The 16,558-nt window shown below is 39.7% G+C and overlaps 1 protein-coding gene across 1 annotated transcript in view; it reads right to left on the bottom strand.

Annotated features, from left to right (window-relative positions):
* Window positions 1-16,558, bottom strand: part of NTNG1 (netrin G1) — a 152,156-nt gene that overhangs the window by 60,875 nt on the left and 74,723 nt on the right. The window contains exon 3 of the mRNA XM_010566089.1: window positions 212-384. Coding sequence (XP_010564391.1) covers window positions 212-384 — 173 coding nt within the window. The remainder of the gene's footprint in view (window positions 1-211; window positions 385-16,558) is intronic.

The following is a 16,558-nucleotide window of genomic DNA, read 5'->3' as shown; positions in this document are numbered from 1 at the left end:
GGATACAAACATGCAGTTCTCATGCAAGAACATGTGAGAGCACAGATGATGCGTACTTACAATTAACACTTACAATTTGACACCTTGTCCAGTTATATGCACTGGGTCATAAAGAAATGACAAACTTTTGCCAGCATTAATCTTCCTTCAGAGCCACGATATGGGGCAGAATTCTAATAATGAAATATCCTTATTATACAGAACTACTTACAGATATTAGCAGTGCCCTTAGGTATAGGCAGATAAGAACCAGGGCTCCACGGTCGGCCCTGGTAATTCTTCTTGCATTTTCCACAGTCTGGGCCAGTTGTGTTATGCTCACATTCACAAAGTAGTCTTTTGTTTTCTTCTTTACAGCCAGTAGCGTGAAGGTTGCACTTACACCTATTTTTAAAAGGCAAAAATAAAAAAAAGAGGGATATTATTTAGAGGTGAGTTTAAATTCAGATTAAGTCTTAGTAAAGCATGTCCTATGGCAGCCACTCTATTTCCATGTGTTGTGTCTGTATTACTGTTTTAGCATGCTTTACAATACATCACTCAAATAGCATGTTGTAATATCTTCAGCTTGCACAGGTCTAAAAGCAGTAATTTTTCAAGACTCCAAGATGCTGAATCTTTTCTTATTTTCACTAACGCAGCTCCACTGAGATCAACTAAATTATTCATAATTTTCACTACAGACAGGTCTATAATCTTGCAAAAATTCAAGCATTACTCACTACTCCCAGGAACAAAGCAAGTTCTCTGCTTATGTCCTTAGAGAACCTGGCCCAAATTAAGATCCATATTAGGCCCTGGGAGTCTGAGAAAACAGACTTCAATTAAATATACTCTGCTATGCCACACCAGTAGAAGGGAAGCTCACTATAATGGTGTTTTGCCATTCTTGTTCAGCAAGTACTCTCTTGCTCAGAAAGGAAATTTTTTTTTTGCCTGCTTTTAGGTGACATAGTTGTAGTAGCTGAAGGTCAGAGGAAATATTTTGGTAGGCACATTTAGTTTTACTTAGGAAAGAACACCTAATCAAACCTTGTGACAAAATCATTAGATAAACCAGATTCTGCATCTGGTCTTAGAATAATTGTATTTTCCTTAAATTCCCCTCTTTCCCTGAAACTAGGATACTTACAGAATAAGAAGCTAGTTTCATAAACAGTTAAGATATTGTCACCTCTTTCCATCCCTTTCCAATAGATGTCAAAACGGGCTAAAATCTGTTTCTGTTTGGGGCTGGAGAGAAAACTAGTATTTAATGTCCCTCTCTGTTTGTTTTCCTAATGATTGTACATCTAGCGATTTAAAGGATTCTCATGTGGGTATTTGTCACCTGTTCCATACAGTGACCAATAATTAGAGCAAGACAACACATGGAATGGCCAAGTGCAAATTAACAGCTGTCAAGCTGACTTCCACTTGGAAGGAATATAACCTGAAGCAACTGGCCACATACATATATATCCCCAGGGTAAAACAAGCTTGCAGTTGTTATAAGTGGCTGCTGGACAAAATCCACAAGAACCTGTAATACAGTAGACAGTGAAGCATTCTCCTCAATGCTAGAAATGAGGCAGATGAAACTGCTGTTATTTGAGCAATGCTCATTCTAAAGAAAAACAGGCTCAGCACCTTTTCAATTGAAATTACCAAAATGTATTGAATATGCTAGACAAAAGAAAGTGTGATTAATTTTTATATCATTTCCACAATATTGATGCTTAAAGACTACATCAGTTGTAAAGTAAATTTTCAATGGCTAGCCACTGCAGAATGAAAGATGCCTGTCTGGGTGTCAGTGGATGAGATATGCCTATTCATGTAGAGATTGAAGATTTTGCTAAATGGCACTGCTGTTAAGAAAAGTAACGGGTGGTTTTACTGTCCACAGGAATATGAAAATGGAAGACTCCCAAACAGGAGAGATACACAATAATGACAAGACAAAAAAATAAGAGCCAGAGGAGAATGAAGCAGGAGAGACTGTGGAGTCACTAGAATAAATGAGAGAGGAACCGACTGGATTTCTTTCAGGGGGAGATCTTTGTTTTATTGGAGGGACTTATCAGTGTCAGAGGCAGCAAACTGATCTGGGCAGGAAGAAAAAGCCAGCTGATTCTGAGGAAAGCTGTAGTTCCTAGGGCTCTGAAAGGGTCCTGCAGACTGGTAGGGGAAATGAGGTGGGGGAAAATAAATGTAGATACATCTGCTAATTGGTAAATGTGCACAGCTCTTTTAATAAGCACCCGAAAGTAAAGAACGGGTGTGTCAGAAAACCTTCTGCAAAGTCTGTTTGCACTTCTTAGATGCTACTCTTGTCATATGTTCCTGAAGAGAAAGACCCTTCTTCAATTTTGCTCATGTGGTTAAGAGTCTTGGGCAGATTCTGGCCTTCTCCATTTCCCTCTGCTTCTATCCAGTCCCACGTCTCTTCATATATATACAAAACACATGCATGCATTTATATGTCTGGATGTATATAGGCACACACAAACAATTCCCATAAATTCTCATGCATATTGATTTCCTTTTATTTCCCACGTTCCCTAACTCCACTGTGATCCACCTCTTCATAGATTGCCTCCTCCTTTTCCTTTATTTCCCAGGCAAGAGAGCATGGACAGCACGGAATAGCTCTGCTGCTGGTTCTGGTGCCAAGTTTTTTAATTTCTTAGGGCAAGATTGCTGCAAAGGAAGTGCTTCTCAGCCCAGAGTTGCGGCATCATGCCATGGTAGCTGTTCTGTGGTCCACATGGCAGGGCCCACGCAATACAGCAATGGGCAGGGTTTCTGCAGGAGACATCTTCTGCGATTTTAGCTACGAAGCTCCAACAGACAAAGGAAAACTACAGATTTTGGAGGTCTATGTTTGTGCCCAATACAGGTTTTCACAAAACTAGCAAAATGCATTTTCTTGTAGAAGTAGTTGGGGATCTTCTGTCAAATTTTAAAACCCTATGTCCTGGTTTCAGCTGGGATAGAGTTAACTGTCTTCCTAGTAGCTGGTACGCTGCTATGTTTTGAGTTCAGTATGCAAAGAATGTTGATAACACACTGATGTTTTCAGTTGTTGCTAAGTAATGTTTAGACTGAAGTCAAGGATTTTTCAGCTTGTCATGCCCAGCCAGTGAGAAAGCTGGAGGGGCACAAGAAGGTGGCACAGGACACAACCAGGGCACCTGACCCAAAGTGGCCAACGGGGTATTCCATACCATGGGATGTCACATCTAGTATAGGAACTGGGGGGAGTGGGGGCGGGGAATCGCCACTCGGGGACTGGCTGGGTGTCGGTCGGCGGGTGGTGAGCAGTTGCACTGCGCATCATTTGTACATTCCAATCCTTTCATTATTGCTGTTGTCACTTTATTAGTGTTATCATTATCATTACTAGTTTCTTCTTTTCTGTTCTATTAAACAGTTCTTATCTCAACCCGCGGGTTTTACTTCTTTTCCTGATTTTCTCCCCCATCCCACTGGGTGGGGGGGGAGTGAGCTAGCGGCTGCGTGGTGCTTAGTTGCTGGCTGGGGTTAAACCATGACACTGTATTAACTGAGATTTAAAACAATCAGCCCTCGTAGGGGCATTCTGAACAAATACACACAAACCAGACAATGTAGGGACATTTTAGACACTTAGCTTCCTAAATGGAGGAATTGCTAAACGGCTCTTCATGCCTTAAACCAGTAGAATAATCACAGATTCATTCAGTCAATGCCTCTCTGCAAATTACCTTATTTAGATGTTTAATATGTATTTTTGAAAGCTTTCCCAGCATAATCTCCCAGAATGCTGCACCCTGCCTTAAAAGAAAATTCCAAATAATACCACGTTTAAGAGAAAGGAGAGCAAAATTTCTACCACCTCCAATTAAAAAACCAAAAACACCCGCCCCTGCCTCCCAATATACCCCAGCAATGGGGAGAGAGGTGTAGCCTTCTAGGAGTATGATTTAAAGTGAATGAGAAAAAAAAAGAAATTTGATCACTGAAAAAAATAAAGGACTGAACTAAAACCTTTGCGGGCAGAGAATAGATAGTGAAAACCTAATATTAACAACTGAGCAGAAAAAGAGCCTATCATGCTGAATAATCCTAAAACTGCTCAGAATAATTCAAACTTAGCTGTGTACAATTTCCAAGGAGAAGAAAGTAAGGAACAAATGTGGTCACTGTGGTTTTCTGCAAGACTAGCTAAAGATCAAACATCAAGTTAAAAAAATACATTTATATTAAAAATGTCAAATGTAGATTTAATGAGAGCTAGTTAAAGTGGGCACAAAAAGAAATGTTTTAAAAAAAAGACCCAAACCACAGAAGGTCAGACAATGTATGGCAAAAAACATTACTTTTGCCTTCTTAGTGTATAGGCAACATAAAAGTTGGGTTTGGTTTATGATCATTAGTGTTATACATATGAAAAAAACCCTGTAGATTAATGAAATCTGAAGAGATTAAACTGGAGTTCTTGTTGGTGTCAGTAACTATACATAGGGAGTAAAAGAGCAGAACCATTAGCGGAAAAAAGACATTCAGAGGACTGAACCACTGAGGCTATGATTCTCCTCTTGCCTGCACCAATTTTTCACTGAGGTCACTTCACAGAACTCAGAGAGATTAATCATGATTTCCACAGCAAATCAAGGATGTAGCTGAATACTGAATGAGTGTAAAATGCAGACAGTGCTAAAACTGAAAGAGAACTGAGGAAAGCAAACTGAACATAATTTGGAAGGTACTGTGTCTGGGGAGAAGCAAGCCAATACCAAATTCTGTGCTGTATGTGGAGAGACATTTTTACTGGAACAAGGAAATAATATTTTGTATTCTTCTGTATTTTTAGGAAGGCTGCACTAGGAGTTGGGCAATCTGTCCCAGGGACCTCATCAGAGTGTATGTATGTATCGGAGACTTCTGCAAAGACGAGAAATGCCTGTTGTGCTTGAGGGACAGACTTCTCTGGATGAATGAAAGAGGTAAATGTGCGTAGCGGGGCTGAGAGATGACTAGAGTACAATAAAAAACTACTTCTATCTGTGGGATAAGCAGTAAGGAAAACTGAAATATTTAAGGGTACAGAAAGAAGACTATTTAGGTAAAAGTACCATCCAGACAGACCATGAGAGAACCACTCTTGCGATGAGATATATTGGATTGTGAGCAGTGTGAAAACAAAGCAGTAGAGCCTGGACCTTAGGCATTTCAGGTAACTGTGAAACAGCTGAGCACCACTGGTCTGGTAGCTGACTTGGTCTCCTATCAGATCACTGTCAGAATGTGGACATCAGCTTCCTATGGAAGACTATCCAAGTTCAAAGTCCTTCATCTGCCTTGTCTCTTTCTTAAGGAAGATTACCTTTTCTGCTTCAGAGGTAAGGAAATATTTTGTTACTTTATGTGAATATCCATGATGATAAATTATTGCTGATAATCCTAGGTACCATTTGTAATTTCTTTAAATACTTGCTTTTAAAGGCTGTTCCTATCTGTTACTGCTTTAAATCTGACATAATAACAGAAGGCTTAATTAGATTTACATACGAAGCACATTAAATACAAATTTTCATATAGCCCTTGTAGATGCTTCCATTAGAAGAATGTGGTCACTTTGGCTGCATGTATAAGAATGGAGAAGTTCTGAAAAACCTAAAAAACTGCTTCCACATACTGTGTACTGAGTGTTCCAGATGCCTATATAGTTTCTTGAAATACAAAGAAAAAAGTCAAAGTGCTTTACAAGGTATTACGTACACATGCCCAGAAATGCAATTATTGGGTAGCAGTGGGTGGGTAGCAGCTGCTTGGCATGCCAAGTGGGTTTGCATGTGTACTGAGAAGGGATGATTGAGGGAGCTGTAATAAGTAGAGCAGGTTTGAGAATACAGGTTAAGGTGTGGCAAATGTAAGAGGATGTATGCTGTAGCCTTTGCACTGCACTGGCAAACAGCCTAAGGGCAAAATCCCATGTAAGGATAAAGCAAATGTTAAGGGCAAAGTGCAGTTCTGAGATACAGTATATGCTCACCATAAATGGCATTGTTGAGGTCTAATCTTTGTACGTTTTTACAAAGAATATCTGAAGTCCGTGATTATAAGTATCAACAACTCCATGAGCAATTAGGTTATGTACAGGGGGATGCAGGGCTTGAAACGGCTTTCTACCTAAAGGGAATAGTTGTCTGCCTGTTATATCTGGTGACAGTTTTTCCAGACTTTTTTTGTTGATCGTTGTGGGAGCAGCTCTGTCGGGACCGAGCTTGTGGAAGTGAATGTCACGTCCCCACAACACTTAATGTATTTGGAAACTTCCATCCTGATGTTTCCACATGAGCTCAGCTCATTTCCATCTTTCCAGTTCAACCTGTGAGGACTCTTCCTGCTAAGCAGCCTGGTTACAGCACACGCAAGAACACATTTTCCTCCAACGTGCAAATTCAATTTTGAATCACTGGAGATGGATATTGCTGTCCAACACTATAAACTCTAATTGTGTGGGAGGACAAATTTGTTTTTCTGACCACTCATCTTTGACAGACTCATTATTTTGTCATAAAGCAATTGAAATGATATTTTTGGCAGTTACATAAGGCGCAGGAAGCACTCTGGCATGTTGAAGGAGCAGTGCTGTTGTAGTGGGAGCAGGAGCCCTGGGCGCGCCGTGTTCCGCACAGACTCTATTTACATACAGACAACTGACATTAAAATGCTGTAAATATCACTAAGGTAATTGCTAATAGCACGCTGGTGCTCTTGCATGTGAGTGCCAACCAACAGACTGGGGGTCACATGAGGGGATCATTTATGTTGAAGAGATCATTCATGAGAAAGACAGACAAGAGAAGCTCTTTGATACATTTTTAACGACTAGCCATATGTTCCTCACTTAGATACATCTTTGGATCATTCTAGGTCATCACCAAAGTTTAGAAAATCAACCTAAAACCAACTTGTATGCCCTCTGCACAGACTCTTCACTTTCGCATGCTACGACTCAGGTCTCTGCTCTCAGGTAAGCAAAGCCTGAGCTTGCAGAGGAGTTGGCATGTTTGCTCTTCACATTACTGCCCACCCAACGTGATGCACACACAACATAAAATACTATCCCCGCACAGTTTTAATCAGGCATTTTAAAACACTGTTAGCAATGTTAGGAGCCTTAGTCAGCTCCCCAGTGCTAGCGACTACTTCCAGTACCTTGTCATAGTTGTCCTAAAGGACTTGGCCGTGTTTAGTGTGACATCAAACGTGTTAAGGCTGTCACCTACATTATGCCTCTCAAGCTTACTAATGACCTTGAGGCAGCTTCACCAGTGAGATTAGTTTTCTAATACAATGTAGACAAAGACAAAAATTCCACATTGCAAATACATTTTAAGTGTGGAGTCCCAGCCGAAACCAGGACAACAGGTAAGTGACAAAACTCTTGCACCATTGAGTGTACAAGGTAAACATCATGAAAATACTTAGATAAGTCTGTTTTTCCTTTAAATATAACCAGTGGAACATCTTTTCATAGAGGCGCACAGTCTCAGAAACATCACAGCTGCTGAATATTATTATTTGTTATATCATAGGATTTTTCCATGTCATGTCAAAAAACCAAAGTATGCTGGTCCTTATCCTAATTTCCAAAGCTTAAATAGATGCCTACACAGCTTTACTATTGAAGCACATTTTGTGGGGATGAAAACAAGTCTAAAGGACACTGTTGCGAAGAAATTAAATGATTGCTGGCCAATTTATTTCTGCGAGGATGGAACAGACAGTGAGAACACACATATAAAAGAGGTAACAAGATAATTACTACAATCTAAGCTACCAGTGCTCACTGCAGGGACTACCCATCTGAAGAAATTCTGAGCTAAAATGGTCAAAAAAACTAAGGACAGTTGGCAATCAGAAAATGGCATGGGTTGCTGGCTGCAAGTAGGTCTGCTGAACAAATGTTCCAGCTCATGTGAAGCAGGAAAGTAAATTCTGGTTTTTATTCAGTATTTCTTGAATATCTCAGGTCCACGTTTCTGTACGGAATCCAAGTCCAAAAAAGGCACTACATCTTTTGCTGGAAGTTATGAATAAGACCCCTGTGGTCTGCTGGTAAAATGTAGCCACTGTAGTGAGAGTAATGAAATGTGAGTCCTTTCTTTCATTTGTTTATTTCTGGAAATGTATTTGGTCACCAGTCTTTTCCCCTGTCCCTTTCCCTGTTATCTAATACATCATAATCTCCCACCAAAAAGAAAGATTCCTTTGTGGAATAGGGCTACATCAATAATAAAGGATAAAAAAATTCAATAATAACAAATATAACTTTGTATAGGTAGATATATTATTCTTTCATTTACAAAGCAAGGACTAATGTTGGATCAGGTTTTTAAGCTTCTTAAATCTGTAAGTAGCTTTGTGGCTAGAAAAGAAGTTTAACCTGTGCTCAGTAATCCTGCTGCACCTTAGTACCTTAGAATCTAGAGATTTACAGAAGCCTCTTCAACTCTATTCTTTACTGTTTAGTTTTTGCTGCTAAATTTGGGAGGAAATTGAATTAGATTCCCACAGGCAGTATGGAAAATTGGGGAAAATAGCTTCTTATTCTCCCTTAGCTGAATATAATATATCTAGTGGGGAACAGCAAAACCCAGGCACAGAGAACATGTTTGCTTTGCTTTCTCAGTGGCCTACTTCCAAGCAGTTTGGAGAGCTTGAAATTAAAAAAGAAAACAAAGTCCAAAAGGGCAGCATAATTCGCTTTCCCACAGGAGCGAGGACTTTCCAAGACTCACAGAACTCGTGCAGGGCATGGAATTGCCCACTGTTTGCACTAAGACAGCCCAACAATAAGAGTACACAAGTGCTAAATTTAAATATTAACTTGTTAATAAGATTCATTGTGTTCACACACCAGTAAACATTTCTATATATTCTGATTATATAAATGGGAACTACTGTCAAGTTAAATGCTAGTCAACATGAACAAGAACTACAGGATCACTACTGATCCATTTATATCTCAACCTGTATTTGATCAGTGTGTTGTCTGATAGATGTGTACTGTCTCCCTTTGAAGCCAAACGTTAGTGGGGCAGGTCCTTTTGGCTTTGCCGCTCCTCTCCCCAAGCCCCTTTCAGACTGAGGGCCACAAGCAACCTTACCTTGCCAAATTAACTGTAAATGTTTCTGAAATGCAGTATTCTACTAGATGCATCTTCCCAAACAAACAGAGGCAACTGAAAATGTTTACAGGCTAGATCAGCAATGCTCAGAACTCAAACATAGAAAGGAGGAGGCAGTAACCTTTTAAACCTCTTACAAACACCTCAGTAGTTAAGTATTGGAAACTGTTCTGATTTCTTGGCTAGATAAAAAAAAGTTACAGACCAACAGATATGAAAACATTCAGACTTACTTCAGTCTCTTAGGTCCAAAGTCTAAAAATAATCCAGTGATACTTATGCCTAGTTGACAGAACAGCTAATTCTGAGTCCGAGTTACTTCAGTTTACCACATAACCCAACCCCCCCTCCCTTTCCTTAATATTACATACTTAGATACACCTAGCCAAGTGGAATGGCCAAATGCTTTTTCTGATTTTCATTTCACATTCTCTAAGTGTTAAAGCTGAAATAGATCTGTCTGAAAATATAGCTGCTGTTAGCTGCTGTAGAGAACTAGCTTCCATTGCTTTCCCAAATACTAATTTTTGCTTTTTCTTCAGAGATATTATTTTCATGGAAAAGTGTCAATAAAGAGAGTGGCTGTGGAATCTGCTAGAGTTTGCCAGCAGCATGTTCTGCAAATAGTTTCACCCGTGAACACAGTTTGCCAGATTCTTAGCTGATGTAAATCCATCTGGCTCCAGCAGAATCGATGAATTTATGTTAGTTCACACTGTCTGAAATGTGGCCTAATTTGTTTCCAGCTTTCATTCATATTATTCTAGGCTCAGTGGCTGTATTTTTAGATAATGGCAGATAACCTCTTTATCATTTTGAATGGCAGGCCCAAGATCTTGAACAAACATGGGGTGGAAACTGGGAGTCAGTGGAGGTTAAGAAGCCCAGGTGTGATGTGCTTTTAGGGACATGACTGCTGAGAAGGTAGGATGCTGGTATTTTACATTGTTTCCATGAAACTATTTTGATCTAATCTTTAACCTCAGAAATAGGAAGCTTTTCTTATCTATGTGAAGGATGCTGAACGGGGACCATGGCAGTCATGTCTCTCCCAGAGAGGAAGCAAAATTTCTTGTTAAGATGAAGATCAATAATGACAGTTTCTTCTAGTGCTACCAACTGATCATTGAACACTAGTGATAGTTTTGGTAGGTTCCCAGACTACCACTGAAGAATGGAGAAAAAGCAGTGGATGTAAACTCTAAGTACTTCAGTGTCACAATTAGTTTTTCTTTTTCATTCTCTTCCACTTGAAAACATCCTTCTTTCTCGGAACCCTTTGGTCTCACCTACTAAGTTGCTGTACTTCACACAGCAATCAATGTTTTGATACATAGATGGGATGGCAGAGTGGGAAGCACATTTGTTGCAGAGGTACTACACAGCTTAGGTGTTCTGAGTTGTCATGATGTAACACGTGTGTTTTAATTGGTTTGTTTTAAATATCAAGAAAAACTAGGAGACGGTAAAAACCCGAATATCCTCAGCTGCCCATACTGTTTGATGCATCAGAGACAGAAGGGCTACCGGGATGAGAATGTAGCTCGCTGTCCACCAGCTGGAATAATGCGATCCACTTGGCAGTACCCTTTCATTATCTGTCTGATGGTGGAAAAAAGTTAAGGCACATGCTGGCTGAGGCTGGACTACTGCCCATTGCCATCAGGATATTAAGGATGCAAAGTTTTTGTTAGTTTTAATTTTTTTAAACACCTAAGCTGTCCAATGTCTTGGTTAGCCAGGCTTAGTTTGCCATCCATCCATTGGGCAGTAAGTCAATATCAAGAAGTCAATATGCACCAACAGATACCCTAGACACACCTTCTGTTTTAATCACTATAATACCACCAGGCAGAGTTTAACCACTATATCACAGCAGTTGTAAAAGTCTGTACCACAACCTGCTAGATCGTTAAGAATGTGACACACAAACCTCAGATGAAAGGTGCAGCAATATATCACTGCAGTTTTATAGCTTACAAATTTAAAAATGAAAGTTAAAAAGTCTTTAGGAGTCACTGTTTCTTCTCTTTTCTCCTGATGCAAATTTGAACATTAAATTTGAAATTCCTGGCATTGCATTAATGTGCATCACCACTTTTAAGTTTATTGAGAGACCAATTTTTCTGGGTTTAATTTAATTAATACCAGTCTTACATCTGCTCAGCAGCAATCCCGAGAAAGCTGCTCTAAGATGCCAGTGATTACACCAAACTTCTTGTCTTTATTTGTAAGTACTATTTCACAGTATCAGCTGCCAGCTGGTACCCTGAATTCTTTTTCTCAGCACAACACTGAAAAGGAACAATTTGTTGTGTGGGAGGTCTAAAATTGTGGTCGTTAAATTACCATCCAAGTGGACATGCTTACAATGCCATTCAAAAATGTTACTTAACTCTCTGCAATGGGAGAAATTTTATTCTCGCATGCAGCGATACCCCAAGTGAGCTGTTACAAATTCACGTCCATGATTAATGTTGGACAGACCTGGCCAAAGCAGAAATATCTTTACTTTAAGCTTAGAGAAAGACTCAGGGTGTAGCACCTATTGTGTCACAGTAGGGAACAAAGTATTTTCATGAGCCGTTGTCACGGGAGCAGCATTTCTGCTACATGAGAAACAAGCAAGGTTAATTTCATACTGATTTCAATAACTTTTTGACGACTATAATAGAGAAAAGCAGCATAAAAATATCCATGGTGTGCACAGAATTCGGCACCAGGGAAACCAGTTCTGTGAAGCAGTACATCTGCTGCTCTTTTCAAAAGATTTTAAAGCATTTCTGTTTAAGAGACCTCCTATGGACTCATTTAAAGGCTCGAATGTGCCCCAGTAGTTACTGCGGCAGCAATGGTATATATGGAAGAGTGGGGTATGGGCTGTTTCCAAGGGAGAGAAAATATGCCTTGTGCTAGTCTGAGAAATACCCCGGGAGGAACAGTGGATGTAAGCCCTAACTCAGCGCAGAGGCATGCACTGTCCTCGCTGGGTGTCTCTTTGCAGCCAGTGAAGACTGGCCCCCCCGCTGCAGCTGCAGCAGCCGTAAGGGTGGGATCCCTGCACACAGGCACAGAAAAGGTGCAGAACAGCCCACCCTACATATGTCTACTCTTGGATACCAGGTTTCACTTGAAAAAGTGAGACCCTTCTGATAGCTTTAATGCAATTAATAGCTTGGTCCTGTTCCTGCTGCAGTCAGTAACAGGAAGGGCTGTTCTGTGAGTCCTGGTATCAGGATTTAGTGAGGAACCTTCTCCTCCCCTGCTCATTCTCTGACAGGCATCTGCTGTGACCAGCTCTGCTTTTAAGCCCTCTTGCCAAGTTTATCTGTAGGTCCGAGGATTTTATAAATCAAACAAAGCCCCGAGGAGACTTCCACCTCCCTTCCAAACAAACACAGAGGCCAGGGAAAGATTTGTTTCCACAGAGAAAACCAAATGCAAATCAGAATCGTTTACAGAAGTTGTCTAACCCTGTTAGAGCGGCTGGTTCAACCCAACTCATGGTGGCTCCTATGAAACACCTGGCTGGGCAGGCTCCTGCGGTGACAGGAGCCACGCAGGACGTGCCAGGGAAGCAGAGTCGGAGTAAGAGGTAGGAGACGGCAGGAAAGCTTCAGGCAGCTCATTAGGAGACCCCACTTACCTCTCTTTGAAAACTGCCAGAAAGAAGCTGGCATTTTCTCCAAAGAGAAAAGCACTATTGAACATATCCTTAGGTTTTTTTGCTACATATTTTGGCCACCTTTTGCTCCAGGTGTAGCACCAATATGCGCAACCAGCAATAAAGCACACATAAAGAACAAAGATCTAAGTTCTCACTCCAGTTAAGTTCTGTTAATATAGTTACACACAACCTAACAGTCCCTGAAAAGCCCAGGACTTAAGTGCTTTAAAAAGACAGGTACTTCAAAATCAGATTTCCTTTCTTTTATCTGTCCTGCTTTATAGGAGATGTGTGGGGGAAAGGTAAAGAACTGTTGATAAAAGCACACTTTAATTTTCAATATGAACTCTAGGCACTGACTGGACATTTAGGACAACCACCTCTCTCCCTCTGCAGTGCTGCCATCGTTATCAGAAAGAGGGAAGCACCGGGCAGGTTGCTGCGGGCACGGGTGCCGGCGTCCCAGCCATCGCTCTCTGCCGGGGCCTGACGGCCCCTCCATTCAATGCCTCTCGTAAGGGCTGAGGAGAAGAATGTGCTTACTCCAAGGGCAGGTCAATTGATCTCTTTTTGAAAAATCTTGTTGCTGAACTTGAACTTTAAGGATAATTATGAGGCACGAGGCAGCTATATTCTTTTCTGGAGTGTGTTCCGAGCTATTCATGATTAAACTATCAAAGTCGAGGGTGCGTAACAAACTGTTCAGAGCAAATGAAGCTGACTAAATATTTCAAGAAGTGGTTTTGTTCTGGTGTCTTCTTGTGTTTCGTTAGAGTTGATTTTCAAAATGCTTAGGCCTCATGGCTCCATCTAAAATAACTGGGAATTGGCAGCTTCTTATTACCAAACCAGACACTCCAAATCCGCTTTAAAATATATAGATCTTTTTTTGTTTCTCTTTTTTTGTTTCTCTTTTTTGCTTTTTCTCGTTGTAATTTGAAAGAGAAAAGTGAGAAAAACGAACAGAACATTTCTCATTGTTTATCACGCTAGCCTCAATCTTTTAACTTTTAAATTCCATACAATATAAGCTCCTTGTCACAGAATAATTCCCTCTGGAATTATTTTGATAAGAATTATTTGCCAGTAGAGTCATGTGAATAATTGATTTTTCAGTTCACTGACTGAACTGAAAAAAACTGGGGGGGAAAAAAATCATTTGTGTCAAATGAAATATGTAGTTTTATTTTCAGGTTTTAAATCCCCTTTTAGAAATTATTTTTGACAATTTTTTGAATGAAAATATTTCCAAGGGAAAAATCATGCCTTTTTTGAGTTTTCAAAAAAATTAGTCAAAAGTATTTATTAATGTGGGTTGAATTCTGAAGATACTTTTAGCCATCCCTGACAGAAGTGTCTTCTGTGAATAATTTATACTTCAAAAATACTAATCCTTTCTCCTGCTGAAGAAAGCTAGATGAAAAGTGAGCAGTTTGTGTCTGTGCATAGTGTTTTGAAGTATGCCAAAAGCAACTTAGCATCCATAGCTAACTTAGATACTGAAAAAGAGCTATTGGGTCATCTTATCTCTAGCTCTGTTGGTATAACAACACAGCACAATGAAACTATTTGCTGGGACTAATTTTAAACGGTTCAGGAAATAAAGTTCTAACTGTATCTTTTCTTTTTAATTTGAGAAAACAATTCTTCTTTCACCTACTGCATTTCAGTTGCTGACTTCATGTAGAGAAGGCTTGTGTTCTTTTTAAAAAATACCATGTGACTACTGTTTAATTACAGACACTTATTGTTATCTTGAAGCCATTAAACAGGCTAAATTCTGCAAACATTTTATTATGTTTTATTAAAGTCAGTGGAATTATACAAAGATGGGAAAGTTACAAATGCTCTTTAGTATGAGAAAGCTTGAGATAAATGATATCATGGGTCAAATTTACTGGCTTTTTACCAAAGAAAAATCTGAATGTAGTAAATTAATAGATGGTCTGTGGGTATGACTCCTAATAGATCACCTGGTCTTCTCAGGCGGTGGCCAGAGCTAGGCAGTCCTATTCACTTATCAGATGCAGCTAGAAAGGAGCTCTTAGACCTCAGATGGGAACGGGAGAGGAGACCTGGCTTCTGGCATTGGCCTTGGAGCAGCGAGTGGGAGACATGTATGGACATGCACGTACACTTGTCCATCGCAGTACCACCAATGCTGACTGGTTTTCCCCCAGTGCTAAACCAGGTCTGCCGCTGGGTTTAATACTTGCCCTAGCCCCAAACTCACGTGACATGGGACAGGGGACTTTGCATACATCTTTGTGAAATGGGGCTGATGATACTGCTTTGGTATTACTCTAAGTTTAAGTCACAAAGGACCGGTAGTTTCAAAGCAAAGTCTTAAGATTCTGACCTGATGTCAGGACTACTGATCGGTTTTGGCCTTCAAGTGCACTGAAACATTTATTATTCATGTTTGTTTTTAACAAATACTGGGTAAATCAAAGAACGTTCAGACAGAGGCCAGAACTGAGCTGCACTGTCCACTGAGGGATTGCGAACGTGTTTTTCTTGTCTATGAAAACAGACATGCTGGGAGGTCAAATTTGATCCAGTGACTATAATATTCTATGTACCAGAAGAACTAAACAACTTCATTTATATTTCAAATGTTTCAAGTCAATACTTCCCTTCATATTCTGTGACCCCCACCAGGAAACTCTTATAACTGAAAATTTAAGGAATGGATTGCAAGTTATGAATAATATAAGGCTGTCATAGGGGAAAGCAAATTGTGAAATACTGCTGACAAAAACAATCAGTATATGTTTATACTGAAGAACAAACCTTTGCAATTCCATCTTGTATAACGTAGCTTTTAAAATCCTATACAAATTTTTCAGTTTTCCCTAAATGTCAAGCAGGCTTCCTCAGCCCCAAACTCCAATGGAAAATGTACAGGCTGTTTCCATTCTCAAAGAATGTTTGAGCTAATCTGGAAGTAAAATGTATGCATATATATATATTATAGATAATAAATATATAATTATATAAAATTATATATATAATTATATATAAATTTATATATAAAATATATATTTTATATATAATAAATATAATACATAGCTCTATGAACAATACTAGAGAACTGATAGATACAGGTAAAGAAAGAACCTAGATTTGGAAAAAAAAAGTCATTAATACAGGGATGTCTAGCAGCATCTATCTCTCAAGCAGCAGCTTATTACAAGAAATAGATCTAGCAAGATTGGACAGGATCCTGTTGGGGGCATAGACAGTCAGATAGTGAACAACATCTTCCTTGTATTAAAGCATTCTTCAGGGCACAGACTTAAGGAGACCGCTGTTCAAAATGAATTGTTTTTTGTTTTCACACTGATAGAGAGTTGCCATCCATTGAAAAGAAGAGGGATTTGTCCAGAAGACCTGACGAGTAGGAAGAGACAAGGTGCCCTGAGAGGATCCTAACAAGAACTCTTTCATGACACAGAGCTTTATCCTTACTGAACTTGCGCATAATTATCAGAAACCTCCTGAATTATGCAAATAATAAAAAAAAACCCAAGAAAGGATAATGGCCACTTTAGTAGGAAATATTTTTGTAAGTAATACTGCTGCGGATGAAGGAGTTAGTGTTTGTGTCTGATATGTTTTAGTGCTGTGATCTCTCTCTCAGACACTGGGAGTTGCAGAGAAGGAAGGAGACAGCTCCACTGGGATTTAAGATGGTGCCCACAGCAGTCACGACCTCCTGTCCCCA

Source organism: Haliaeetus leucocephalus, unplaced genomic scaffold (assembly GCF_000737465.1).
Source record: "Haliaeetus leucocephalus isolate CR32 unplaced genomic scaffold, Haliaeetus_leucocephalus-4.0 Scaffold205, whole genome shotgun sequence".
NCBI lineage: Eukaryota > Metazoa > Chordata > Aves > Accipitriformes > Accipitridae > Haliaeetus > Haliaeetus leucocephalus.
Note: the sequence above shows the minus strand (reverse complement) of the source record. Positions and strands in the feature narration are given on the sequence as shown.